This window comes from Falco peregrinus, chromosome 19 (assembly GCF_023634155.1).
Source record: "Falco peregrinus isolate bFalPer1 chromosome 19, bFalPer1.pri, whole genome shotgun sequence".
Classification (NCBI taxonomy): Eukaryota; Metazoa; Chordata; class Aves; order Falconiformes; family Falconidae; genus Falco; species Falco peregrinus.
In genome coordinates this window covers 3,627,937-3,655,461 of record NC_073740.1, presented here as the reverse complement: position 1 = coordinate 3,655,461, position 27,525 = coordinate 3,627,937, and the positions used below count along the sequence as shown (strand labels likewise).

The following is a 27,525-nucleotide window of genomic DNA, read 5'->3' as shown; positions in this document are numbered from 1 at the left end:
AGCCACCCATGGAGCCCCCTCCCCGCCACCAAGGGCTGGGGGGGCTCGGACCCACCGCTGCCGCTCGCTGCCCTTCTCCTGGCCGCATTCCTGGCCCATGGCGGTGGAAGGTGGCCAGGGGGTCCCTCCCCAGAAGCTCCCCCCAAATCCCCCCCCCTGGATGCAAGACCCCTCACTGTGCACGGAGGGGCCCTTGTGTGAGGCTACCAGAAAGTGGCTCTGGGCACCCAACTTTAAATGCCACGAGCCCTTCAGCTGGGAGAGCTGGGGGGGGGCAGGGCAGAGCTAAGCGCCACGTCCATGCGGGGACCCCCAGCAAACACCCACCTGGCTCCCCCACAGGGTCCCTGCAGATGAGACCTGGGAGATGTGGGGGAAAAGCAAAAAAAATTTGGGAAAAAAATATCCCCAACTGACCTGGGAGCATCCCACGGGCACCCGGAGGCTGGAGGTGGCCGCGGTTCGGTCCACAGGAGCAAATGCCAGTGGAGACGATGCCCACACCAGTGGAGATGATGCTCACACTGGTGGAGACGATGCCCACACCAGTAGAGACAATGCCCACACCAGTGGAGATGATGCCCACACCAGTGGAGATGATGCCCACGCCAGTGGAGACGATGCCGACACCAGTGGAGACGATGCCGACACCAGTGGAGACAATGCCCACACCAGTGGAGACGATGCCCACACCAGTGGAGACGATGCCCACACCAGTGGAGATGATGCCCACGCCAGTGGAGATGATGCCCACACCAGTGGAGACGATGCCCACACCAGTGGAGATGATGCCCACGCCAGTGGAGACGATGCCCACGCCAGTGGAGACGATGCCCCACGCCAGTGGAGATGATGCCCACGCCAGTGGAGACGATGCCGACACCAGTGGAGACGATGCCCACGCCAGTGGAGATGATGCCCACGCCAGTGGAGACGATGCCCACACCAGTGGAGATGATGCCCACGCCAGTGGAGACGATGCCCACGCCAGTGGAGACGATGCCCACGCCAGTGGAGATGATGCCCACGCCAGTGGAGATGATGCCCACGCCAGTGGAGACGATGCCGACACCAGTGGAGATGATGCCCACGCCAGTGGAGATGATGCCCACGCCAGTGGAGACGATGCCCACACCAGTGGAGATGATGCCCACGCCAGTGGAGATGATGCCCACACCGCAGCTGGATGCAGCCACCACTCAGGAGGTGGAGGGTCGGGCCGGGAGCAGGATCGATGCTCCCGAAGCCCCCATCTTTGGGGATTTATTTACCCCCGTGGGTGCTGGGCACAGGGTGGGGATCCCAGAATCCCAGGATCGAGCGGGTGCGGGGCTATGGGAAGCCGCGTTTCTCCGCCCGGCGGTGCCCGAAGGCTGGGGGGGGGGGGTCTGGGGTCTCACCACCTGCCCACCAAGGGATCTGCTGGATCTAGGGAGGGCCCTGGTGCCACAAAGCCCCTCCAAAAAAAACCTGCGTGAGGCACAGCAGAGCCAGCGTGGGGGCAGGGAAATCCCATCTCCAAGCGGGGAGAAGTGGGAAGCGGAGGGGGAATGGTCGCTGAGTGGGGCTGGAGGGAGGGGGCTCCTGGGGCAGCCCCCCAAGCAGCAGGACCAGGACCCCCAGCTCCCCGTCAGTTCCAGGGTTTTATCCTATTTCCATTTTGTGGGAGCAACCCCCGCACCGAGGGGGCAGCAAGACGGGGAGTTTGAGGGGGGGGGGGGCAGGCAGGACGCCCCCCCAGCCCCCGCCACGGCCGGGAAGGTTTGGCACAGCCCCCTGGAGCGGGCAGAGGCGCTGCCAGCCCCTCTGAGGGGACAGAGGCGGCAGGGACAGGTCCCCTTTGTGCCACGGCTGCGTTGGGACGCTGGGCACGTCTCGCCCCACGGGAAGAAGTCGCCCCACGGCTTGTTTCTCCCACTCGGGACCGAAAGCCGGATTTGCCTTTTCCCCACCTTTTTCCAGGGACGCCACCAGCAAAGCCCGCTCTCCAGGGGTGGGGGCGGGGGTCTAAGCAGGATGAGACCTTCCCAGTGCCGGCAGCCTCCGAAGAACTGGGGGAAGAGTCAATCCCATCGGTGCTGGCTCCGTGCTTTCCACCAGCAAAGCAAATCAAGGAGCGTTGATGGGGATGGAAGACTCCCCACCCCCCCGCCCCCCCCGCCCCCCACTTTTTCTCATCACCAGTGCCCGGCGTGGACCCCCCCGCAGCGCCCTGACCCCCGAACCAAGCCTCTGAAAGGCACCCTGGGTCACCATTTCAAATTAACACATCTCTCATAACGTCTGCTTCCTGATTTCCCCCTTCGATGATTTTCCCCGAGAAACTGCCGCGGTTATTCGGGCTGATGCTGGGGTTGGGGATGCTCCTGCGGGCAGCGACGCCAGGAGTCCCGGCGAGGGGATGAACTTGAGCTCATCCCGAGGCGCGAAGGCAGCCAGCAGAGGGGAAAGGAACCAAGGAAACGTTATTCCCGTTACCGGGATACGGACCCACCTTATCAAATCAAAACCGAACCAAGGTTATGCCTTCCTCCACTCCCGTCAACAGCCAAAGCGATTGGGAATGGCAAAGTTTTGGGGTTTGGTTTTGGTTTTTTTTCGGGTTGGTTTTTTTTTTTTTTTTTCTGAAAAGCAAAATTTAGTCAAAGTGCACATTTGGGAGCAGACTGTCAAAAAAATCACAGAATAACTGAGGCTGGCAAAGACCTTTCGGATCGTCAAGCCCAAGCGCCCGTCTGTGGAGCCTGCGTAAGAGAAACGCGGGCTGGGCTGGGAATCACCACGAACCCGAGAGATAAAAACATCTCGTATTTTATTAAGCTAATCAATGTGTTCAGATCACAGTCAAGACACATGCCGTGAGAGCCCCCCCGAGCTCCTCCTCACCCCAGCTGGGCTCCAAGAGCCGCCCCCCCGGCCCCCCCAGCCAGAGCTATCCAAGCACAAAATCCCCAAAATCCCCAAAAAGTCCCCAGGCTGGGCTATTTTTTTTTTTAATATTTTTTTTTTTGTGCTCCAACAGGAGGACGGAGGGAGAGATGATTGTCCCTTGCCTCGACCCAAGCGACCGTCCTCTCCCTGCCAGCAGACAGAGGCAGGGCTGGCGACACCGGGGTCCTGTGCCAACCCTCCTGCCCTTCTCGTAGCCGCCCTGTTTCCCCATCCCCCCCCCCCCCCCCAAAAAAAATCCTATTTTCTGCCCTGGCCAGACTGGCTAGCTCCGCTGGACGTCAAGGAAATAAAAATAAAAAGAAACCCCAGATGCATGCGGAAATCCAAGGCGTTGCAGGCGGCAGCGAGCCGAGCAGGGATGGGAACAGAAGGAAATCGCTTGGCACAGCCCGAGAAACCACCGAGGCCACCAAGCCCCGGGGTGCCCGTGCCCACCAGCCCCGGCAGGGGACAGCCCCCAGCCCCCGTGGGAACCCCAGCGAGCCTCAACCACGGAGCCCACCCCACCGCCCCCCGAGAGCGCAACGGGGCAGCAACCGAAAGAAAAAAATCAACCCCAAGGACCGCGCGGACCCCAAGGACCACACGAAGCCCAAGGACCACGCGACCCCCAAGGACCACGCGAAGCCCAAGGACCACAGGACCCCAAGGACCACGCGAAGCCCAAGGACCACAGGACCCCAAGGACCACGCGAAGCCCAAGGACCACGCGACCCCCAAGGACCGCGCGGACCCCAAGGACCACACGAAGCCCCAAGGACCACAGGACCCCAAGGACCACACGAAGCCCAAGGACCACGCGACCCCCAAGGACCGCGCGGACCCCAAGGACCACACGAAGCCCCAAGGACCACAGGACCCCAAGGACCACACGAAGCCCAAGGACCACGCGACCCCCAAGGACCACGCGACCCCCAAGGACCACAGGACCCCAAGGACCACACGAAGCCCAAGGACCACGCGAAGCCCAAGGACCACGCGACCCCCAAGGACCACGCGACCCCCAAGGACCACACGACCCCCAAGGACCACACGAAGCCCAAGGACCACACGAAGCCCAAGGACCACGCGACCCCCAAGGACCACACGAAGCCCCAAGGACCACACGAAGCCCAAGGACCACACGAAGCCCCAAGGACCACAGGACCCCAAGGACCACGCGACCCCCGTTCCCCGCAACGCTTTTGGCCCACGGGCTCGCTTTGCTCCTTGCTCTCCTTCCCGGCGCAGCGGGCCGTGCTGGGAGCCGGTACGGGAATGGCACCGGAGCGAGCAGCGGGGTGAGCTCTGGGGAACCTCCAGCCCCGGGAGCCACGGGCAGAGCAGCGGGCCAGGACCCACGGAGCCTCCCCACGGCCCTCCAAGCTGTCCGTAGCCCCCGAGGGCTGCTCAGCATCCCCAACCGACGCGACGAGCCAGGGAAACCCCGTCTGGCCGGGAAATCTGCTCGGGTGGGACGGGGAAGCGACGCACCGAGTTCCCTGTGGGGCAAACGGGCACCAGCCTTTGGACATCGCGGTTCCGTCTCAATTTATACCCAGGGAGGAGACTCCAACTCCTGGCAAGCGCCGAGACTGGGGCCAAGAAGCATTTTCCTTCCCCCCAACCTTAAAGACGTCAAGTCGCCGCCTGCCCTGAGGCCACTCTGGGGAGGGCGGGGGAGGGGGGGGGGAAGCTGTGAAGTCTCCCACTTTTTCAGCTTCACGGATGTCTGACTGGGGATGTGCATCCAAAAAATAAAATTAAAAATAAAATAAAAATAAAAATCAGGTCCTCAGCTACAGTTGCGTGTTGTGGAGAGGAAGCAGGATGGCACAGGGATCTGCCAGGGATTTTTTTTTTTTTTTTTTTTTTTTTTAAGAGGTTACAATCCCTCCAGCCCAGGAGGGACAGCAACTGTCCCACCTGGCTCAGAGGTGCAACAGTCCTGGAAGATGCCACCGGGCAGCTGAGACCCTCGGTTGAAGGGCCAAGGCCTCTTCCTCCTCTCCAGGTGTGCCAAACCTCAGGGCAACGTTCAAACCACCCCTCAGGAGCCCAAGGCTGTTACTATGGGATGGTTACGAGGGAAATAAGGCAACAGCGTCGCTGCTTTTTAGGAAGCACCCCCCTGATTTCACCCTGCAACCCCAAGTGGGCTCGCTGCAGCTCAGCACCGCCTGGGTACAGAAAGGGCAAGTTCATTTTACTTTCGTTCCTAAACTGCCTTCTGTCTCCAGCCCCAACAAGCCATCGGTCTGACGCAGTAGCCCACCCTCCGTGTCCCTGTGCCCCCTCCCCGGACGGCGACAGCACTGATGCTGAGCCCGCAGCACCCGGCGCTGAGCCCGCGGAGCTGTACGGACCGAGCCACGCGTGAGCCGTTATTTACACCGCGCTTTTTTTTTTTTTTTTTTCCCTCCCCTCGAGATCCAGCAAGGGAAGACAGTGGCCCAGAGCAAAGCTGAGGAATTCCTCCTCCAGCTCCTCGCTTTTTTGATTTCAGCCAAGCGCTGCGATTCCCTTTAACCACCCCGAAAGCACCAAGGGAACGACGCCGACGCCTCCCGGGACCGCAAACACAGCCAGGCTTTGTGGGGGGGGGGGGGGGGGGGGGGGGGCAGCCCTCCGGCAGGCTGCAGCCCCTTCCCCTGTGCTTTGCAGGAGGGAGGGGGATGCTTTTCTTAAGCAGCAGAAGGGGGAAAATAAAAATTAAAAATAAAAATTAAAAAAAAAAAATAAAATAAAAAAGCACAATCCACCAGCTGTCTCCCATTCCACCGAGCCAGGCTTCCACCAAACAGGGGGTGCGCTGCGCCGTAAGCGGGCAGCACCCCCCCAGCCAGGGGCAGAAGGGGAGGGGGCTGCTCTCCACTTCACCACATCCTTCTGGCCAAGTCCCACAAGGTGATTCTCTCTTTTTTTTTTTTTTTTCTTTCTGTTTTCTTCTCGCACCCCATCCAGCAAAAATAACGAGCTCGACAAACAAATGGCTTCTGCTAAAAACACTGGAGGAAAGAGCGACTGACAAGCCCCGCAGCCCACCCAAGGTCTCCGAGACCCCCCTCAGCTACGAGTCCGAGTCTTTGCCCTGCTGCTCCGCTTGCGTCGTTCCCTTGGCTTAGCCTAGAAAAGCACCACAAGTTTTGGGAGAAGCTGCAAAAAAGGAAAAAGGCTGTCGGGAAAAGCTGCCGCTATCCCTCTCCTCCCGCTCCGGCTGGAACTGGGAGCTCGGCCGTTCCGCTGCGCTACCAGGCTGCGTGCTGCAAAGGAACCGAAAGCGGGATAGAAATGAATCCTCCGCGACTTGTGCTGGGCTTTTCTTCGGGTTTTTTTTGGTGGTTTTTGTAGTTTTTACCTGCAAACAAGGAACGTCCTGCCACTCCAGTACAATGCACCGCGCTAGGAAGTCTGCACAGATCGTACGTTACTTGTCTCGCCGTATTTATGACCCTTTTGTAGCAGCTTCTGGCTGGCCCATGTGAAAAAAAACCACCTTAAATGTAGAAGACTAGCAGTGGGGTTTGGTTTTTTGGGGTTTTTTTTTTTTGGTTTTTTGGTTTTTTACTTGCATAGCTGCTGTTAGTCCATGTGGATGGAGACAGCTGGAGTCCGTTGACACAGATGAACTGGGAAGAGGCCGTTCAGCCCATCTCCCATCGCTCTGCCGTCCCGGAGCGACCCGATGCTTCAATTCCAAACATCAGCGTGGGACAGAGGGGGCAGCCATGGGTTGGGAGGTGCCGTCGGGATCGGGGTGCCGTCGGGATCGAGGTTTGAAAGGTCCCTCACAGGTCACACGGGGAATGAAGCTTTTCCAGCAGCTGTCCAGGTAGCATCATCCCTTCTCTTTTTTTTTTTTTTTTTTCTTTTTTTTGGGGGGCGGGGATGCAAAAAGCGCTGAACGGTTTTGTGAGCTCGGTCCTCCCGGGTAGCGGCAGTCACCTTCTGGCTGCCCCGGAGGGATGTGAGGAGGGGGGATGCGATCAAGTTCCGTCACCCTCTCTATAGCATGGCATAGCAGCAGGGGCGCGTTGGAAAAGCCAGAAGAGAGAATGGCTTTGAGATCCTCCTTCCTCCTCCACACCTCGTTGCAAGATTAAGAAGGGGGGGGGGGGGGGGGGGAGAAACAAAAAAATAAAAATATATTTTAAAAAAAAAAAAAAAAAAAAAAGAGGAGACATTTGGGTCCTTTGGAGGTTGTTTCAACCCCACACGGCTCTTCTCTCTCTTCCAGCAGCTCCGTGGGATTCCACCCCTGTTCTCCAAGGTCTAACGCAGGAAGGGACGAAGCGGGAGGGCTGGGGAAGGAGGAACAGATCCCAGATCCTTGTCACCTCTCACAAGCAGCCCGGCCAAGCTCCCGTTGCTCGTGAAGCAGCTTGGAAGGAGAACAAGGGGGTGCACCGAGCCCACTGGGGCGCGTCGGACTGGCCAAGAGCCCTTTGCACTGAGCCCGTTCCACGGGGGACTGGGAAAGGAAATAAATATGCTTGTTCAAAGAAAAAAAAAAATTATATTAAGAGCTTTCCCCCCCCTTGTTAAATAGCATAATTGTTTCCTTTTCTCTCTTGACACTGGAAGAGTATCCAGAACCCCAAAGAACTCCGCTTTTTTTTCTTTTTGAGTATTATTTATATATAAAAAACCTAAGGATTGAAAGGAAAAAAAAAAAAAAAACAAAACAAAACCCTAACCCTTGAAAAATAATTAATTCAAAGGAAGAAAAAAAAAATAATAAAAAAAAAAATCTGCTTTCCTGTCAACAGATTGCCAAACAAGAGCTAAACACTCTTTGGATCTTCTTTCCCAAGCTAGGAGGGCTCCGTTTCTGCTGCGCTGGTTTGGTTTCACGTCAGTCCAGTCCACTTGCTCCAGAGGCCGCCTGCCCATTTGAGATGACCAAGCAACAAGCTTCGGGAGGAATGGGGGGGGGGATGAAGGACTGCCCGTCTCTCGCCCACCTCTGCCGACTGGGAGAAGGGCAGAGCTCTGCCTCGGCCGTGCCGAGGTGCCTCTCTCTTCTCAGAGCACTTGGCGCCGTCGGAGATGTACAGCCGTCTGGTCAGGATACAGGTGGAGGGTTGTCTGTGTGCGTGCCCAAATGGGATTTTTTTTTTTTTTTAATTTTTTTTTTTTTATTATTATTATTATTATTATTATTTTCTGGGTAGATATTTTTGTTATTGTTGCTGCTGGCTGCTGCTGCTTCTTCGTGTCTAAGTGTCGCCTGGATTTTTGTTTCCTTCGTTCAGACGCTGCACGTTCCGAGAGGGGGAGAGAAAGGTACACCAACCCGATGCCTTTCTGAACATCAGCCCATCTCTTTCCACTGCTTGTAGAACTCCAGAACATTTTTTATTTCTACACTGGCATTGGCGGCTGCCTGGATGGCAGACTGCAAGCAAACAGAGACAAAAGAAAGTGGGTTTTGGTGGTTTGTTGTTTTGTTTTTTTTTTTCCCCTTGCCCTGTCGAGAAGGCTGCCCATCACGACTTGGAGATTCTCTGGCAGAGTTTTCCAGAGCTAAAACGTCCAAGTCTTTGGGCTAAAGTTGCCCTGGCACGAGAATGACTTCTCCCACCTCCCCCAGGGGTACTTGGCACCGCAAAAGCACAAGCAAACAAGGGGCCTTCAAAGAAACGGGAATCACGACTTGTAAAGTGAATTTGGGAAACCCAGGACACTTATTACCTAAGGCAGAAAATGTGGGGGGGTTTTAAGAAAAAAATTTCCTGCCAATCAATCGGATTTTAATCTTGCTAAGAAGCAGAAAGGTCCGGCTCAGCCGAAGAGCGACTGACCTGCATGGGCGCTGAGAACGTGCTGGGGTCCTCCAGCTGAAAGCCCGTGATGATGGTAACCATCCCCGTGGTGTCGTCCTCCCCGCTTCCTTGGGACACTGTCAGTTGTTTGCAGCTGTCCAGTATTTTATAGAGATTCCTGCCAGACAGACGCAAGGCGAGAGGGGAAAAGTCAGCAGGAAGACCCCTCGTCGGTGCAAACGCTTTCGTGCACGCTCAGGAGGACACGCTGCCCGTTGAGGGCTTTTCTGAGACCCTTCTTAGCACCAAGCGTTGGGTGCCGTGCCAGACACACTGATGGGTGCCCTCACGCTCTCGTTAGGGAATTTGATAATTACTCACTCACACAGAGCACCAAATGGAGCAAGCTGCACCTTGCTCTGCTAACACCTCCCCCCAGAGCCACCCGCCTGCTGGGAATAAGGCTCGGACATCTCCAGGCGCTCAAAGTCTTACCAGGCATCTAAGTCTTGTCTCTTCAATTTATGCCTCTCGAAGCTCTTCCCAACATCTTTCTGGCACCGAATGTACCTAAGGAAAGACGAGAGTCACCGAGCTCAGACAGCGACCGTCACACAGACTGGAAATGCTCCGCAGCAGCTCCACCCGGTGCTGCAGGACCCTTGCGCCGCGCTGGCTTTTAGCAAGCAAAGGAGCACCCAAAGGTCTGCCCGTGGAATCCCCTGGGAAATCCCTGGGGTCACCTCCCCCCCAGCACTCAGCGCCGCTCCGTGCCCCACAAGCGTTTCAAAGCCACCAGCCCTGACACAGGCCGTGCAGGTGCAGTTTGTCTGCAGAGGAACGCCACGGTTTGTCCCTCTGCAGCTAACCCGGGCAGTGAGAGCGCTCCCACCGCTCCCGGCGCATTGGTAAAAGGTGCTGCTCGGCTTTCTACACCAATACAGATGCAACTCCCTCTGTTACTCGGAAGCAGCAACATTTCAAAGCCGAGCAGCAACTACAAGCACATCTGGAGAACCAGCTGCCAAATCCGTTACTTCACCCCCTCCCCCCTCGCCAAGAGCATTCCTGAGGCCTGGCTTTTCCCTTGGCCCGCTCCCTCGCTCGGCTCCGAGGGATGCGCAGCCTGCTCCCACCACTGGCATCTTCTTCCACCCCCCAAGTACACCCAGCTCAAACCCAAGGGCAAACCGCATCTCGCTCTCCCCCTCTCACCTGTTTCCCTTTTTAAATTCTGCCTCCAGATAGCGGATGCTGTCCCGAGCACCTGCGTTCTCTTTTTTCAGGAAGTCCAAGCCATCGATCACTAACAGAGAAAGAAAAAAAAAAAAAAAAGGAGCAAACCCATCTGGCTAACAGCTATACTTTTGCAAACGAATCCAGATGGGTCAAGAATTCCTCCTCCCACCAAACCGTCCCCGAGGCACGGCTGCCGCAGGAGGCAGACGAAGCGGAGGGTGAGCTCTTTTTCCAGCTGTTCTTCAACACGCTATCGTTAGATTCCGAGCATGGGCCACACATAAAAAAGGCTCCAAAAATGAGACGTGGAAACGGTGTTTCAGCTGCTCCAGCCGAAGCAAAGGACAAAAGCAGCGGGAGAGAGAGCCACCCCCTTGCCCGCAGGGCTCGTTTCCTAGCGGGGAGGGAATGAGGGGAAGGCAGGCTCAGCTGCGTGACACCGAGTCCTCATACCTGTGCGAGGGATGATGATGATGAACCTCCCGCTGGTGGCCAGCTGCTTGACAACAGCCAGGTGCTGGCAGAGGGCCTGGGTGTCCGGGACGAGATAAGGAGACATGGCTGACTGCGCTTTGGGCTGCTGCAGACTTCCCTCTAGCTGCGAAACCTCCAGCTGCAAAAACAAACAAAAAAAAAAAAAAAAAAAAAACCACACACAGGGAGAGAGCTCGCTTCACATTTAGGTTGAAACAAACAATTGAACGCGGTGAGGCTCGCCCTGCAAAGCTCCATCAGGCCCTTCCAACCTCTCAGCACACGCAGCAGAGGGCTGGATGCAGCCAGTGGGTCGGGGGGAAGCGACCGTCCCGCTCCACGCTGCGCCTCGGGGCACTTCAGTGTAAGGAGGACGTCAAAGTATCAGAACGTGTCCAGAGGAGGGTGAGCAAATGGTGAAAGGTCTCAAGGGCAAGACTTAGGAGGAGTGGCTGAGGTCACCTGGCCTGTTCAAGCTTGGAGGAGAGCAAGGCTGAGGGGTGCCCCCATCACCCAGGGGTGCCCCCATCACTGCCTACAACTTCCTCACGGGGGACAGCGGAGAAGGAGGTGCTGATCTGGTGACCAGTGACAGGACAAGGGGGAACGGAATGAAGCTGCCTCAGGGGAAGGTCAGATCGGACATTAGGAAAAGGTTCTTCGCTGAGAGGGTGGTGGGCCACTGGAACAGGCTGCGCAGGGAAGTGATCTCAGCGCCACAGCTGTCAGAGTTCAAGGAGCATCTGGACACCGGTCTTTGGCATATGGTTTGGTTTAGGCAGGCCTGGGAGGAGCAGGGAGTTGAACTCGATGATCCCTTGTGGGTCCCCTCCATTCTGCGACTCTTTGCAGAACAGATTTCGTGCCTCTGTGTGGGAGGGGAGCAGGGCTCCCCCCTTCCCTTCCCAGTTTCAGACATTTCAGCCACTACCCTGCCAGTTTTCAGGCTGGAACCAGCAGCTCCTACCTGCAGTCGAAGCTGAGCCATATCTCTCATTAGCCTGTTCCGACGAGCTTCCTCGGCAGCCTGGTTACAAAAACAAACTTCCAGATCAGTTAGCAGGAAAGACGCAAGCTGACACCAGCACGCGCTTCCACAAACAGGGGGAAAAGGGGACGCCTGAGCGGCTTTAAGGAGCAAAACTTTCACCTCCCACCCAAGATCTGTGCTTACAGTCACGCTCTAACAGGGATGCCCAGGAAATCGTGCCGAGTACGGAGAAAGAGCCCACCTCTGCCAACTCACCATGTGAAACTGGGCTTGAGCCTGGTGCAGCAAATTGTCCTGCTCGGACTGTGCTATGCTGATGAAGATCCCAAGCTCTGAGTTGAACTGCAGGATGCTGCCTTGCAAGTGGGTAATGAAGTGGCCAAAGCTCCGAATGCAGCAAATCCGAACGACAGACTACAAAGAAGCAGAGAGGCCATCACCAGTTAGGTCTCCCCACGGGGCTTGGAGCCTGAACCAGCTCCAACCCTGCAGCTCATGCATTTGGAAAAGGCAGAAACTGTTATTAAAAAAAAAATTAGTAATAATCCAAAGGCAGTATTTCTGATGGAAATGTGCTTCTGAAGACACAGACTGCAGGAAAGCCTACAGTTGGACAGAAAGCTTAGAAGTGCTTGCAGTCCCGGCTTCCCCAACTCAAGAAAACATCACCAGGCTCCTACCTTCCTCACTATAAACCTCTCCTCAAGCCCTCAGCGCTGGGAAAAGGAATCAAATAAACCAACAATCTACATCTGATTTTGGGGCAGGCACGAGCCTTGGCCGGGTTGCCGAGCAAAGGCAGCCAAAGGTGAGCTCCGGTGGGATGCGAGACCACCGCACTTCGCTCCAGCTGCCCCCACGACTTGAGATGACATTCAAGATGACCGAACGCGGGTCCCACATCACGCGTTAGAGCGGTGCCCTCAGGTCAAGGCAGAAGATAAGATGGTCATGTATTCCCCACTCCAGGGAGGAGAACTGCCCAGAAATGCTCGCCTTGGCCCTCTGTGCCTGGGAGAACAGAGAGGAGCGCTCTGCGAGGGCACAGAGTGCCCCACAAAGTGAGATTTCACCAATTTTCACGTTTACTAGAGATCCTGCGGCTCCAACCAAATTCCCTTCATCCAAGGCAGGGTGGAGACAACTCCTCTGCCCCGACAGGGAGGACTTCACGCAGCAAAGCCGTCAACATGCGGCTCCGCTTCCTTTCATCATGACTCCAACAGGGAAGGGAAGGCGAGGCAGTTTTCTGAACACTGATTTTTGGGTAGACAGGTGACTGCAGCCACCACCACCGCGAACCCATCTCGGATTCACAAGTTGGAATCAGTTTGGGGTCTTTTTTGGCGAGAACGAACCAGATCTTCATCTGCACAGCTGAGCCAGGCTGCACCTCCAGAAATGCAGGGAAATGCAGCTTGTGCCAAGATTCAGGCTTTACCCGGACTCACCTCCTCAACTGCTGAGAAAATGGGCCGGTCCTGCTCGAAGTTAAACCTCTTGTGTGCATTTTTCAAAGGGGGAAGATTTCGCAGGGCCACGTCTTCTGGGAGCAGCAAGTTGGCTTTCAGGTCTGGGAGCTCAGCACCACTCAGAATGTCCTTGACTTCATGACACAGGGCCAGCCCTGGAGAGGATGGAGGGGAAATAGAGCAATAAACGATGGCTTGAACCAACTGATGTGGGGACAAAGAGGAAAACTGCTTGAAGGCACAGTCTGTCACGATCAAGGGCAAAGGTTTTAAGTCACACGTGTACTGTGCTGAAGGATGAACAAGGCCACCCACAGTACTTGCCCCAGCCAACCCACTGAGGTGCACCAGTTCCTCCAAACTACAGTTTTTCGGATCAGCTTTCCCATTTCCCCCAGCAGAGAAGCATCCCTGTTTAAATCAAGCTTCTCATGACCCACAGGGATCTTTAGGCTTGAGGTACAGGGCGCATCGTCAGCATTTGGAGCTTCAACACCGGTTTCCACGACTGCCATGACAAAAATCACACCTTTACTTATGGCCTTGACAGTTAATTCCAACGGTGTTGGCCACCCAGGGAGTTCAGACACACAGGTGTGAGTGTTTCAGTGTATTGTCAACCATATATAATGCGTTAATAGGACTAAAATCTACGGGGTGGTATTTAACTGGAATGATGTTTAAACAAAAAAAACCAACACATGCACGATGTCACTTCCCATCGTGCTTACAAGCAAACTGCTACTGGCAAATCTCTCACCCCAGGATCTACCACACACCATGGAAATCACTGGTGACTAGGCTTGCCGAGCCATTACATTGTCACTCCCTTCTCCAGTACCTGATTCCTGCAGGTCTGCGGCAGAAGGCAGAAGGTTCAGGAGCACAGACAGCCTGTTCCACAGGCTCTGAGAACTCTGCAGGAACAAAACACAAAAGGCCACAGAAAACATCAAGACAGATGTATGCAAGAACCTGGCTGCCTGGGCTTTCCAGCCTCTTTCACAGACGTCCAAATGCTTTATGAAGAGTAAACTTGACTACGCTTCCTGGGTCCAGATTATCCTAATTCACCGGGTGGGGTATTTAACATCACCTTCTGTCCAGGACTGGGACAGCGGCTCCAATAAACCCCGAGCATCCCAGCCTGGGGGGACTGAACAGACGCAGCCTTGGACTGAACACCAAGCACAGTTCCCACCTGAGCACACATGATGATGAGGTCCGTGTTTGTCCTCAGCCAGTCCAGGAACACCTTGACCGTGAGCAGCAGCCCTTCATTGGTCACTATTTCTAGCTTCTCCTGAAGAGATCGCTCGTTCCTGCAGGATTTGTTACTTGAAATGCTTTCCTCAGAGTCAGACACATCATCTGGAAAGTGAAGGGAGAAGTAGGATGGCAGGCATTAAACCCTTTGAGAAGCCAAGCCCTACCGGTACGAGAACAGCGCTGGGTTGGCAAGAGTTGAGTTGAACTTCTCGGTGCCTCCACACGTCCTCACAAAACCAGTTCCCTGTCCCCTACGCTGCTGCTAAGAGCGTATCACTGTTGCATTTTCTTCTTCGTTGGGAGAAGACCGCTAAAATCTCCCTGTGAAAGTCTGACAGGCACCTCAACCCCTGCAGCAGCCTCCAAGGGGCTCAGGAACGGAGCAGGAGGAAGCAGCCCGCGCTGACCCAAGGACCGTATCATTTACCGCAGAGAACAGAGCCAGCCATCACCCTTCAGGTCAGCAGGCGCCAATCTTCAGGCTACGTGAAAGAAAACAGTAAGGCTATTTTACGAGCCAGGGCCTGGGTGATTTTAAATATTGAATATGCTTCGTGATCTTGTCATTCTACAGACCCGAGGATCTCAAAGCCACCGCTGATGAAACGCACACCAGCTACACGAGTGACCCGAGGTCAAGGTGGAAGCAAGCTGGGAATCAATGAGGCATTTTGCTACAGTCCCTTGGTTTAATTGCGCCGCTTCTGCCTATTAGCACAGCAATTATCATTCAATAAAGCCCCAGAAACAAAAAAAGGGAGGAAGTAATTTATTCCAGAGCCATCCCTGATAGGGTGTGAAGACCATTAAATAGCTTGAGTTTTCAAACAACGCAGCTGAGGCAAGGAAAGCTCAAAGCTAAAAAGCACAGGGGTTAGTTCGCTCAGCCCGGCTCGTTCAACCCCTCATTTGTTACATCTGTAAAGGTATCGTGGCCGCAGCATTCAAACACCGTCCCGGAGCTGCAACATCTGGGTAAGCCATTGAAAGAAAAATGTGAAACAAGACCAGAAAAAAAAAAAAAAAAAAGAAATCATTTCTTTCTTCCTTTACCCCCATCTCTTTCACGTGGCTGGGAAGCAATGCCGGGAGTCAGTAAACATTAACATGATCTAACACTCCCCCTTCCAAATCCTGAACCTTGCCAGTGCTGCAGGCCCAGTGAAGTTGGCAACACGATGCAAAAAAAAAAAAAAAAGTTTCCTTGCTCCAGGGAAGCCAGGAGGAATGACAAACAAGACCCAACAGGCCCATGTGGTTGTATCTGAAATACAAACAACTCCCTGTAGTGCATCAGATCTCCCTTTCAAGCTGGTTGGTTGGTTTTTTTTGTTGTTTTTTTTTTTCCCCAGAACATTACTCGGTTGTGTAAGTTGCACGATAAGAAGAGTCATTGCAGCTCCACCTGCCGTGCATCTGCAGCCTGCTTCAGCCCCGAGCGCTCAGCGGGTCACAGAATGAGGCCCCCAACACCTCTTGCACAGACCTGGGTCACGCCTTACACAGAATTCCAGACTGGTCAGGGTGGGAAGGGACCTCTGGAGATCATCGAGCCCAACCCCCTGCTAAAGCAGGCTGCACAGGACCACGTCCAGGCAGATTCTGGACGTTTCCAGAGAAGGAGACGCCGCAGCCTCTCTGGGCAGCCTGTGCCAGGGCTCTGCCACCCTCACGGGAAAGAAATTTCTCCTCATATTCAGATGGAACTTCCCGTGTGGCAGTTTGTGCCCGTTGCCCCTTGCCCTGGCGCTGGGCACCACTGAACGGAAAGCCTGGCCCCGTCCTGCCGGCACTCGTCCTGAAGGTATTTGTAGACATCGGTAAGATCCCCTCTGCCTTCTCCTCCCCAGGCTGAACAGCCCCAGCTTCCCCAGCCTTGTCTCATCAGGGAGATGCATCAGCCCCTCATCATCTTCGTAGCCTCTGCTGGCCCCTCTCCACCGGTTCCCTGTCTCTCTGGAACTGGGGAGCCCAGCACTGGACACAGCGCTCCAGGTGCGGCCTCCCCAGGGCAGAGCAGAGGGGGAGGATCCCCTCCCTTGACCTGCTCGCCACGCTCCTCCTCATGCCCTCCCAGATCCCACTGGCCCCTTGGCCAGCAGACAACTGCTGGCTCACGGGCAACTTGCTGCCCACCAGCACTCCCTGGGCCTTCTCTGCCCCCCAGCAGGTCACCCCAAGCTGTGCTGGTGAGTGGGGCTGTTCCTCCCTGGGCGTGGGATCTTACGCTTGCTTTGGTTGAACTTCCTGAGGTTCCTCTCTGCCGGACTCTCCCGCCTGCCCAGGTCTTGCTGAACGGCAGCGCAGCCTCCAGCCGCTCCTCCCAGTCTCGTATCACCAGCAAACCGAGCACACTCGGTCCCTGCAGCCACGTCAGCGATGAGCAAGTTGAAGAGGACGGGACCCAGGACTGATCCCAGGGGAACACCGCAACCCGCAGGCCTCCAGCTCGACTCCGCGCCGCCGGTCACAGCCCTCTGAGCTCTGCCCTTCGGCCAGTTCCCAACCCACCTCACTGTTCGCTCCTCTAACCCACCCCCCCGGGCTAACCTAGGAGGAGGTTATGGGAGACAGTGTCAGAAGCCTTGCTGAGGTCAAGGTAGCCAACGTCCACTGCTCTCACCGACCCAGCCAGCCACTCCACCTAGCCTATCCGGTTGGCCAGGCAAGGCTTCCCCTTGGTGAAGCCACGCTGCCTACTCCTGGTAGCCTTCTTTTTCCTCCACATGCTTAGAGATGACCTCCAGGCTGAGCTGTTCCATCACCTTTCCAGGGATGGAGGCGAGGCTGACCGGCCTCTGGTTCCCTGGGTCTTCCTTCTTGCCCTGTTTGAAGACTGGAGTGACACTGGCTTTCCTCCAGTCCTCAGGCACCTCTCCTGTTCTCCGTGACCTTTCAAAGAGGATGGAGAGTGGCTTAGCAGTAACATCTGCCAGCTCCCTCAGCACGCAGGGGCACATCCCATCAGGGCCGTTGTGGGTGTCAAGTTTGCCTGCACGATCTCTAACCCATCCTCCTCGACCAAGGGAAGATCTTCCTTTCTCCAGACTTCCCCTCGTGCCTCCGGAGCCCGGGATTCCCGAGGGCTGGCCTTAGCAGTAAAGACTGAAGCAAAGGCAGCGTGCAGTAACTCTGCCTTCTCTGTCACATTTGGCACCAGGGCACCCACTTCACCCAGCAGCGGGCCCACGTTTTCCCTAGTCTTCCTCTTGCTACCGATGTACTTGAAGAAGCCCTTCTTGTTGTCCTTGACATCCCGCAGCGAACAGACCTCAGCCTTCCCCATCGCATCCCTGCACACTCTGACGGCATTCCTAGATTCCTCCCATTCTGCCCCTTTTTCCACATTCTGTAAACTTCCTCCTTCCACCTGAGTTTTGCCAGAAGCTCCTTGGTCGTCTACGCAGCTCTCCTACCCCCTTTGCTTGACTTCTTACTCATAGGGATGCACCCAACTTGAGCTCGGAGAAGCGACGCTTGAATATTAACCAGCTCTCCTGGACCCCCTTACCTCCTGCAGTCCTAACCCACGGGATTCCTCTGAGAAGGTCCCTGAAGAGGCCAAAGTTAGACAAGCTCCTATAAGAGCTTTGCAGGTTGAGAATCTGACATCTCACAGAGACCTTCCCAGACTGCACCTGCACTGTCCACTGCCAGAAGTGCTATGAAGTGTCTGATTCCAGAGATTTCACATGGGAAAAGGAAGGCAATCCACATTTTTAATACCTGCTGGAATTATCCTCTGTATTACCAGAGCTGCTCAGCACTTAGCCTGTTGAGCAGAACAACAGGTAACCCTGGCTGCTGCAGGTGTTTCCCCTCGGTGCACACATTCCTGGATGTCAGGCAGTACGAGCAGAGCTCCTCCTTCAAGAAACACCCAAGACTTGCCCAGGACTTGGGCAACCTGCTCCTCCAAACCTGCCCAAAGGAGAACTTGCACCACGAGACGGAGTGGATTTTACAAGCAGACTGCTACAGCTTGCAGTTTTCTACACAGAACTGCAACACCAAACACTTTGAACGAAGCTGCTGATCCTTACCTTGCTCTGCCAAGCTGGGCTTCTCCAGATCTCCATTGACACACGGTTTGCTTTCTATTCCATCCTTCAAGACGGGTGGTTCGCTGTTCGGTTTCAGAAGGATGTTGCTGAAAGTGGGAGCCAAGCGAAAGCAGCGTTTGGTCTGAAACAGCTGGGTGGACATGGCCTGGAGATTACTGGCTATGCTGGCATCGTTAGTGCTCAGGGAAGCTGGCCCATTGACTGCTGAATCTGGAGCCTCAATTTTAGAGATGCTTGGGCTCCTGGAGTCCCCCAGCCCGCTGCCATCCACACAGTTTTTTAAGGCCTCTTTAGGCCCACTTTTGCCTCGGCCACTTCCCTCCTCCCCCGGCTCATCCTCCATGTCCTCCAAGTCGGACCGAGATTCTTGGCTGTTCATGTCAGAGTCCGTCTCCACATCAAAAGCAGCTTCTGCTTCCTCATCGCTCTTCTCTGAGCCACTTTCTGAGCCATCACTGCCCTTTATGGAGCCCTGGCTGGAGTCAGAGTCAAAGCCCTCACTCAGGTCGCTCTCATCCATCTTCTGGGGGTGACGGCGGCGACGCAAACAGGAGAGGCGGGAGTATTTCTTGCTTTTCTTGCACTCATTCTTCCGTTGCTCCTCGCTGGGCTGATGATTGGCCAAGTCAGCTTCAGCTTCCTTCTCGATCGAGTTCAATGGCTCCCGTAGTTCCTGGTCATCTGCAAGCATTTAAAATGAGACCACAAGTTAAGAAAGTCCCGGTGTGTCACACAGGCTGCCTGCCAGCCCTGAACCTGAGCAACCAGCCGTGCAAACTTCAGCCCATCACTTCTATTAGTGACTTTAACCAGAGAAGAAGTAATGGCAACCCTAGGAGAATGACTCACTTTCTAAAAGGTGCCCAGAAAGACGTGGGAAGCCTGGATTCCTACTGCCCAAGCTGTGCTGCTCCGTTATCAGGCAGTGCCGAGCGCTGCCTGACCAGCACAAAATCCACGACTGAATTTTCCATCTTTTCCCCAGCTTTCTACAGGCTGAAAGCCAAGCGACCCACCAGGCAGGGCAAGGGCATGTGCCAGTCAGCTCAATAAAACCAGCCACTCCACCCTGTAACCAGACTGAGTTGACCTGATCCTCTCCTCGACTAACAGCCTCTCCAGCAGCCCTGTGTCACCTTGACAGCTTCAAAACCCATGCAAGGGAGGAGTCATTCATTGTTGCTTTTCAGCAGGAAAACTCCAGTCTGGCTTTCTGTGAAATATTACAAATTGACTGTTTGCAAGGGAAAGATTCAGCAGTTTTATTCTCCGCTCCACAGGATCCCCTGGAAACTAAAGCCCTGGTTTTGTCCGAGCGGAGGTGAGGTGTGCTGAGCAGGGCCTGCCTCCCTGAGACACTGTTCTGCCAAGATGTTTCACCTGAGATCCTCTCCTCAGCGGAGGAGAAGCGAATCCAGTAAATAACAGCAAATAGAGAGACAGAAAATAAGGAGCACAGTTTGGAGTAAACACATGATGAATGAGATGCCAAGAGATACAGAGAGATAACTCCTTACAACAAGGAAAGCAACATTTTTCATCCTGCGATGATTCTGATACTCACAGACAGTGTCTAAGTGGAGGCTGTCTCAGCAGATTATCCACTTTGGGGATTTCAGCCCAGCAGTCAAAGATCAGGAAGTCTCTAACGCCACTCAGGCACTACACTACAAAACCCATGCCGGGGAGATTTAGGAAAGAAAAGTAACAGCCAGCCCTACAGGCAGGCAGCTGGGGAGAGCCAGTTTATACTGTCTCCGTTTTCTTACCTGTGCCATCGCTCTGAAAGGCTGGAACTGGGTTTTCCCCTTCTTCTAGCTCTGCCTGCAGGCGAATATTGACGTGATTTATCAGGTGAGAGAAGAGGGCCAGGGTGAAAGCAATGGCTGCACTGTACTGCTTTGAACCTGCAACAAGACAGCACAGTGAGGCGGAGGAGCGTGACCACCAGTCCAAAAGATGAATGCCAATTAAGACACCACCTTCAACCTAACGGGACTGCTGAATGTCAATCACTACTTTTCTGAAAGGCTGAATTAAGCACTGATTACCTGCCCTCTTGAGGCTGTGAACGCTCATAAGGCAGATGATCACCATGCGAAAGATCAGGAGATCCGGAAGGAAGGAGTAGCCGCTCTCATACTCTTCTTCATCTTCACTAGTTGAGCTCAGATTAGGAGGAGAGGGCAGGTAGAACAAGCACAGGTTGAAATCCTCCAGCACAGACTGGCAGAGAGATGTCAGCTCAGAATCCAGAGAGCTTAACAAGAGGAAAAAAACCAAACAAGAATTATTCTTCAAGGCTTGAGCTCCTGGCAATGTCTGCATGGAAACGGAGGCAAAACTGGCAGTGAGGCACTAGGCAGGATGAAGCACCAGGGAATATACTGCAGGCAACAACGGCTATGGGAAACAAGCGAGATTGATCAGATTATGTTTTCCTCCCCAAAGCTGCTCAACAAACAATAACCAGAGCACATCCCTGCAAAGAGATGGGTCACCAGCAAACAGATGACTTTTTCCCTGGAACTAAAGCAGTAGCCATTAGGACACAGAGGGCACTTCAATGCTAAAGGCAGCGAAAGGTTCAGATCCACTGCTCAGTTCAAGGATTTATATTGCAGCGCACAAACTGGGGACTCAACTTTTCCTCCTCCCACGTTTCTCATTTGCAGCCCTGTAAGAATATTCCAAAATCCTCTGTAGCTATCAGCTACTCCAAAGGAAGCACCCATGCTATTCGGTATGGGAGTCTCCTAGTTACAAAGTAAACCCATGTGCAAATCATCTAGCAAATACTTTTCAGAGGTTAACACGCTGAGGAAACTGAAGTAGTTTCCAATTTTCTTATGCGCTAAATGTGTGTTAAGCAGATATTAAATGAGCCTTGAAAGTTCCACTCTGGTATAAGTCAATATTTGAAAGCTATTCCCATACTGGGCTGCATTAGCAAGGGCACAGCCAGCAGGTTGAGGAAAATTATTATCCCTATTTGGCACTCAGGAAACGGCATCTGGAGTACTGCGTTCAGTACCTGGGGTCCCCAGCACAAAAAAACCCCGACCAAACAAAAAAAAACCCCACCAATAAACTGGACTTAGTCCAGCAGAGGACTGTCAAGGAGAATAGAGAACATGATTTATGAGACAAGGCAAAGAGAATCGAGTTTGCTCAGCCTGAAAGACAGAAGGCTCAGGGGGTATCATCTTCTCTTTCCATAGAATCGTTTAGGTAGGAAGAGACCTTTAAGATCAAGTCCAACCGTTAACACCGCACTGCCAAGCCCACCACTAAACCGTGCCCTTAGGTGCCGTATCTACAGCTCTTAAATACCACCAGGGATGGTGACTCAACCACTTCCCTGGGCAGCCCATTCCAACGCCTGACAGCCCTTTTGGTGAAGAAGTTTTTCCTAATATCCAATTTAAACCTCCCCTGGGTGCAACCTGAGGCCACTTCTTCTTGTCCTACCACTTGTTACCTGGGAGAAGATGCCAAATAGGTGGTTATAGAGGACTGAGTAAGACGCTTCTCAATGGTGCACAACAAAAGGAAGGGAAGCGATGGGTACAAACAGCAGAAAAGGAAATAGAAACTAGATGCAAGGGAAAAAAAAAAAATTCCACAGTAAAGGTGGTCAAACACTGGGAGACCAGAGAGGTGTGGAATCCCTGTCCTGAGATCCATTCAAAACTCAGCTGGATAAGACTCTGAGCAACCTCGTCCAACTCCACATTTGTATCTACCCTCACAGCGGACCCTGCTCTGGGGGAGGACTGGACCCCTGGAAGGTTCCTTCCAACTTAAAACTACCCCACAGTGAGTTTAACTGTATCCTGTGTATAAAGCCCTTTAAAACACCTGCTCTACTTCAAGCAGTAGATTAATTTACAATCAGCTGAAAACGAGACAGAGGGAATCCAAGGGGGGGGGGGGGGGGGGGGAACCACACAGCTGTACAAAGCTTTCCACTTATTCTAACATGAACAGGTTATGCTATTTGTTTCTTTGAACAAGGTATTTGGTTACACATTTCCAAATGCAATGAACAGCCCTGCACGCGTACCGACGATACCTCTTTGCTGTCCTGTCAGCCTGAACCCAGCGCTTGCCAGGAAAAAGCATCTGATGACTGAACAAAGCAAGAAAACACCAAAGGCACAGTACAGCACAGAGGCGAGCTGCGAGGCTCAGGAGTTCGACATTCACTCAGCTCCTGGCTTGATTTAGCCAGAGGCGCGAAGTATTTAACCCTTCGGTATTTCAGCCTCCCTTGGAAGGCAATCTTCTTTGCTCTCCCAACAAGATTAGAAGGCTATAAAGTCTTGGACCTAATGGCAGAAAGCCTCAGCACAGGCACTGTTACCCTACAGGGAACAGTCTCTTCCGATTCTGAATGCCTGCTGCTGGGAGTTACCAACAGAAGATACAATCTGCCGTAACCTTACCTGCTCTTTGGCTGCAAAAGACTCTGCAGGTACATAAAGCTCACCAGCAACCTCTTAATGTCTTTGCCTCTAAAAAGATTGAGAGAAGAAAACTGTAAAGGAGGTGTCACCGAGAGGGACCAGACTAACAGAGCTCTATTAGTAGGTAAATCAGGTCACAGTTGAAAAATGACATTTTGATGAAACTGGAGAAAAGGCAACAGCTTACACACTGCCAACGCGCACCCGTATGCCTCAGCCCTCACCATGAACAGTCACCAGCTCCAGGGGAGAGTGAGAAAGTCTCTCACCCCCAGGTCTACACCTAGGCAGCATTTAGCTTTTCTCCTGAAATTACGAGCCGAGAGATCAAGAATGAGATGTAGACTGGGGGTCTCAAAATTCCAGAAACAGTCACCGCCTCAAATGGGCCATCTACCAGTTCCCCCTCCCCAGAAAGACAATACTCTCAACCCAGAGGATGACACTGGCGGGACTGCAAGCCCTCAGCCTGCATCCCTCTCCTTTCCTTTTCCCTCTTACCGTTTCTTGCTTGGAGACAACTTCCTGGTTTCACATTTCTTCAACTGCTGATACATTTTGGCTGCTTTGTCATACAGCCGCTTCAGGTTCCCATAGGCACCTTCAAAGGACACTTCAGACTGGATGCTGAGAGTCCAAAAGAGAACACATCGAAAGTTACTTTCCCACAAGGTTGCTCACGTTTTATGGCTTGAATTCACCAGCAAGTTATTCAGGCATCTGAGCATGAAGACAGTTACTTGGTGCTTTTGTTTGAGCATGCTGGGCTACTTCGCTCCCACTGATGTCTGCAAACCCCACTTCAAGCCGCACCACAGCTCCAGCTGCGACGTTTACACGCCTTTTCAAATCTGGGCCTCAAGGCCGTGTTCAAATAACTGAATTTCACCCACTTCACTCCTCGAGGTGCCTCACTCACCACCTCCACCCCCCCTTCAAACCTGGCTCTCTAGCACAGGCAGAGGGCTCAGATGAAACCCTGCCTTCCCAGTGCAGCCTTGCACGTATTATTTTAGCAACCAGCACGATGGTTTGATTTGACCAAGGCTCCTTCTTATTACCAGTCCTGCTTGAGGGTGAAATAAACCCATCTCTCCTCCCCCTCCCCTGAAACTCATCCACTGAAAACAATCGCAAGTCCAAATCAAAGGAGAAAAGAATCTGGCACCGGCAACCACAGCGCATTGATTCTCTGTCCAGGAAGCAGAGATCCTCAAAAACACTCACCAACGTAAATAGCAATAGGTAGCCTCCACATTGTAGTATTTGCTCCCTGCTAATGTCCCCAGCTGGTTAAAAGGCATGCCTGTCATGAAAGAGAGGGGCAGTGGAATTAACTTACAATTCTCCAATGTCCCTGCTAGAAAGCAGATCCTTTCCCTCTCACTACGTTTCACACAGGAGGGAAGTCAGGAGACAAAAACAGTAGCAAAGCTGCAGTACAAAGGTCTTGACTACTCAATCTTTTTGCCACCCAGGAATTTTTCCCTCTTTTATAGTGCTTTTCGATCCTCCCCAGCTTCCTGCCAGTTATCTACACAAGAAAGCAGAGCAAACAACGCTACTGCCCCTTCTTCTGTATTAATAATGCTATGGCCTTGACCCTGTATTCCTCTTGACACAGACATCGTCTTATCAGGATCTAAGAGTTCTGATCCAGCTCACTGTGGCACATAAATTTTTGTCACTTATTGATATTTGGGACCAGCCTGTCAAACAACTCTGTGAAAACTCTGCAGAGACAGCACAGAGAAAACATTTCTCTGGAACTGCACATTTTAAGATAAGCCAGGCCCTCAACTCTTGCCACGTGTTCTCACAAGGTAGTCACTTCTGAAGGAGAAAGCAGCACGTGAGGTTATTTTGCAGGGGTAAAAAGAGGGAGACAACCAGACGACAGCTGGATCTTCCCTTAGCTAGACAAGCACAACTTTCACCGATGTCTGAGCTTCTCCAAGGTTATCAGGTGAGTAAGTTGAGGTCATTGGCAAAGAGCACCTTTGCTTTAACTCCTCTCTTTGGCTTGCCAGCAAAAGCGATACTCAAAGGAGGAAGGAATTTTAACCAGAAGATAAAACTACTCCTCCCCCAGCAGCAGGATAGAAACTTGACCAGCGCAGTATCACAAAGTATTGTTTTTAGGCTGCAGCAACACGATTAACAAGTAAAAATTCACGGTAACTCACTTACCAATTTGTGGTGCAACAGAAAGGGCTTGATAGTAAAACCGCTCAGCCAGCAACTCCGTGTCCACACCTGCCAGCTCATTCTGATAGCGAGCTGAAAGAAAACCACATACCACACATCAGAAACCAGAAGGCAGTGTCTTCTCTCCCCGTCTGCAGAGAAGTACAGTTTCCCTACAGATTAAAACCACCACAAAACTAGAAATACTGGCCAAGTCGACAAACCCATCAAAGAAGAACTGCTCCTGGCAAAACACAGAAATGTACAGAGTTTGCCAGGCCCATTTGAAGCCCTTCTATTTTAACTGCATTATTCTGCACATCACAACCCCTGCCACTTCAAGCAAAGGGAATATCCCTCAATGCTTGTGGCAGCATGTAAGCAAGAGGAAGACATTCTTCTGTTCCATGCGTTAAGTGCTGATTCATTTATCCTTGAAATAACTCAAGAGTTGTGCTTCATTTTCCAGTACCTCAAACCAACTATATTCTACTACAGCGGAGTGTGAAATCTAAATCAAGTCAGTTGACCTAATAAAATCCCTGGCTGTGGATAGACTGGACCTAATTTATTTATTTTACCTTTTTCTGGACAACAGATGGCATTTTGGAAACCTTAGGTGAAAGCATTGTGAAGAGGTGAGCACGTTTCTCTCCCACCAGTCAGGTAAGTCATTCTTACTACCCCCATGAGACATCTATTTGCGATGCCATTTTTAGGCTGACTCATGGGCAACAATAATGCCAAACAGTTTTCAAGAGCTTGAAGGCTGCTGCGTGTCAAACACATTTACCCGTGCCACACTTCCCATAGCTGTTTTTCACACAGTTACATGTTTTCTCGCTGCCTTCACTCCCACGTGTTCACAAGCGAGCGAGAAGTTGACACACTTACCGCATGCTCCCAGGAGGTCGTGACTGCGGGGTAGACATGCCCCTGCTATAAAAAGGATGACACGCAGCCAGACACAATAACAAAGAACCTGGGGCTCTGCAGTGGCCTATTGACATTATTCATTAACAAACCTGATTTTCAGTCACACTCGTGCTGATGACGGCGGCTCTGTAAGGCGACCGACCTCACAGTGAGTCTGAACGGAGAAGCCAGCCCACCAAGTTTCCTTCACACCGTCCAAACAACAGAAATAAAAGCAAAGGCTTCCGTTCCTGCACTGCCGTGGATGCAGCTGCTTATAGCAAACTCCTCATCCACTTGCCCAAAAACAAAGCTTCAGTTTGTCGCAGCTGGGTTAGCCGTGAGGATTTCAGCTTAAACCAATTAGTGACAAACGTGTCAGAAGGAAACCAGTGTCTGCCAGTAACTACGGCTGGTGACTAACGATGACGGACTCAGCACTGTACAGGCACCATCTTTTTAATGATTTAAACGTTGCCCTGAAAGACAATGCTGTTCTTACCTAGATCCCCCAGATAAACCAGACATCTGTGACACGCCATCTGCGCCCACTCCATCTCCTTCTCCGATGCAGACACAGGTTTCTTGCAGCCTACAGGAGAAATACGAAGTCACAAACACCATTTAAGTAAAAGCTGCTGGAAAGACACACGAGCAGCCCACACCTCTGCCCGAGACACCCAACATTTCACCAGATGAAAACAAAGACCGCATGGTCAGGTCACACTGTTGGTTGCCACCTGTGGCACCTTACAGACCAGCACTGGCTCACTCTCGTTGCCAAAATGTGGCAAATCAATGTAGAAAATACACCAAGGGGGAGTGGGTGAGCATCAGTGTCTCCAGTTCCCTGCTGGCTGGGGCAGTTCGTGTCACTGCATCACTAAGTCACTGCAATGACTGCCACTCAGACTTTGCCTGTGAGGTATGCCCCGGAGTGGCACTCGGAGAGCTGGCTCCACTCGCACTCAGATGAGAGGACAAAGGCCAATTCCTGTCTACAAGCCATGTGATCACGTTAACGTTGAGCACAAGCTAATAAGGCCTGTCAAGAGGCTGATTTCGTTAGCATGGCTAATGAGGGCGCAAATCCCTGGAAGCCAGAACAAAGTCTGAGCGCACTTGCACCTGGCAGTAGCCCACAACACGAACGTACCTCGCCTTAGAGCGAAGATGGAAACAAACCCTCAAGACTGAGATCTAGATTTAGGATTGGCCAGCCAAAAAAGGGAGGAAGAGAATTAAAATAAGGAAAAATCAGGACAGCAAATCTGCATTGTGGACAGGGCAGCTGCAGTCGGTTAGGAAGAATTGCCTCCAGACAAAACCGCCTTTGTGTCCAGAGGAGGGCAAAGCAGCTGGTGAAAGGACTGGAAGGCATGTCCTGTGAGGAGCGGTGGAGGATTCTGGGCTCGTCTAGTTTGGAGAAAAGGAGGCTGAGGAGCATCCTGAAGAGGAGAAGTGGAGAGGGAGGTGGGGATCTCCCTGGAAGATGCATGGGAACGGTTCGAAGCTGCATCAAGGGAGATTTAGACCGGACATTAGGAAACATTTCTTCACCGAAAGGGCGGTCAGGCACTGGAACAGGCTTCCCAGAGAGGTGGTCAATGCCCCCAGCCTGTCAGTGTTTAAGAGGCATTTGGACAATGCCCTTAATAACATGCTTTAACTTCTGGTCAGCCCTGAACAGGTCAGGCAGCTGGACTAGATGATCGTATTAGAGGCCCCTTCCTACTGAAATACTCTGTT

The 27,525-nt window shown here is 53.0% G+C and overlaps 2 protein-coding genes across 3 annotated transcripts in view; one reads left to right on the top strand and one right to left on the bottom strand.

The window, feature by feature from the left end:
- The first annotated feature begins 494 nt into the window (after positions 1 to 494).
- LOC114011867 (pre-mRNA 3' end processing protein WDR33-like) lies at positions 495 to 4,718 on the top strand. Its single transcript, XM_055792402.1, has 2 exons — positions 495 to 1,154; positions 3,249 to 4,718. Exons 1-2 carry the CDS (start codon positions 495 to 497, stop codon positions 4,665 to 4,667), a joined length of 2,079 nt encoding a protein of 692 aa, XP_055648377.1. The 3' UTR covers positions 4,668 to 4,718.
- A 1,751-nt stretch (positions 4,719 to 6,469) lies between these two features.
- Positions 6,470 to 27,525, bottom strand: part of SMG5 (SMG5 nonsense mediated mRNA decay factor) — a 31,681-nt gene continuing 10,625 nt past the window's right edge. Inside the window, exons 5-22 of one of the 2 annotated variants that reach the window (XM_055791749.1) lie at positions 26,279 to 26,368; positions 24,865 to 24,954; positions 23,902 to 23,980; positions 23,176 to 23,301; positions 22,654 to 22,722; positions 20,257 to 20,465; positions 19,975 to 20,112; positions 18,185 to 18,886; positions 14,074 to 14,243; positions 13,714 to 13,789; positions 12,852 to 13,027; positions 11,656 to 11,814; positions 11,377 to 11,436; positions 10,389 to 10,548; positions 9,912 to 10,002; positions 9,192 to 9,266; positions 8,736 to 8,874; positions 6,470 to 8,329 (exon numbers count right to left, since the gene is read on the bottom strand). In XM_055791749.1, coding sequence (XP_055647724.1) covers positions 8,246 to 8,329; positions 8,736 to 8,874; positions 9,192 to 9,266; positions 9,912 to 10,002; positions 10,389 to 10,548; positions 11,377 to 11,436; positions 11,656 to 11,814; positions 12,852 to 13,027; positions 13,714 to 13,789; positions 14,074 to 14,243; positions 18,185 to 18,886; positions 19,975 to 20,112; positions 20,257 to 20,465; positions 22,654 to 22,722; positions 23,176 to 23,301; positions 23,902 to 23,980; positions 24,865 to 24,954; positions 26,279 to 26,368 — 2,693 coding nt within the window. In that variant the 3' untranslated portion in view covers positions 6,470 to 8,245. Of the gene's footprint in view, positions 8,330 to 8,735; positions 8,875 to 9,191; positions 9,267 to 9,911; positions 10,003 to 10,388; positions 10,549 to 11,376; positions 11,454 to 11,655; positions 11,815 to 12,851; positions 13,028 to 13,713; positions 13,790 to 14,073; positions 14,244 to 18,184; positions 18,887 to 19,974; positions 20,113 to 20,256; positions 20,466 to 22,653; positions 22,723 to 23,175; positions 23,302 to 23,901; positions 23,981 to 24,864; positions 24,955 to 26,278; positions 26,369 to 27,525 lie in introns of those variants that run through there. The other variant, XM_055791750.1, reaches the window with a different exon arrangement.

Coding starts and splice junctions, on each gene's coding strand:
- LOC114011867 (XM_055792402.1), top strand. CDS start 495: ATGCCCACACCAGTGGAGATGATGCTCACACTGGTGGAGACGATGCCC. Junction 1,155..3,248: donor CCAGTGGAGATGATGCCCAC/GCCAGTGGAGAT, acceptor AAATAAAAATAA/AAAGAAACCCCAGATGCATG.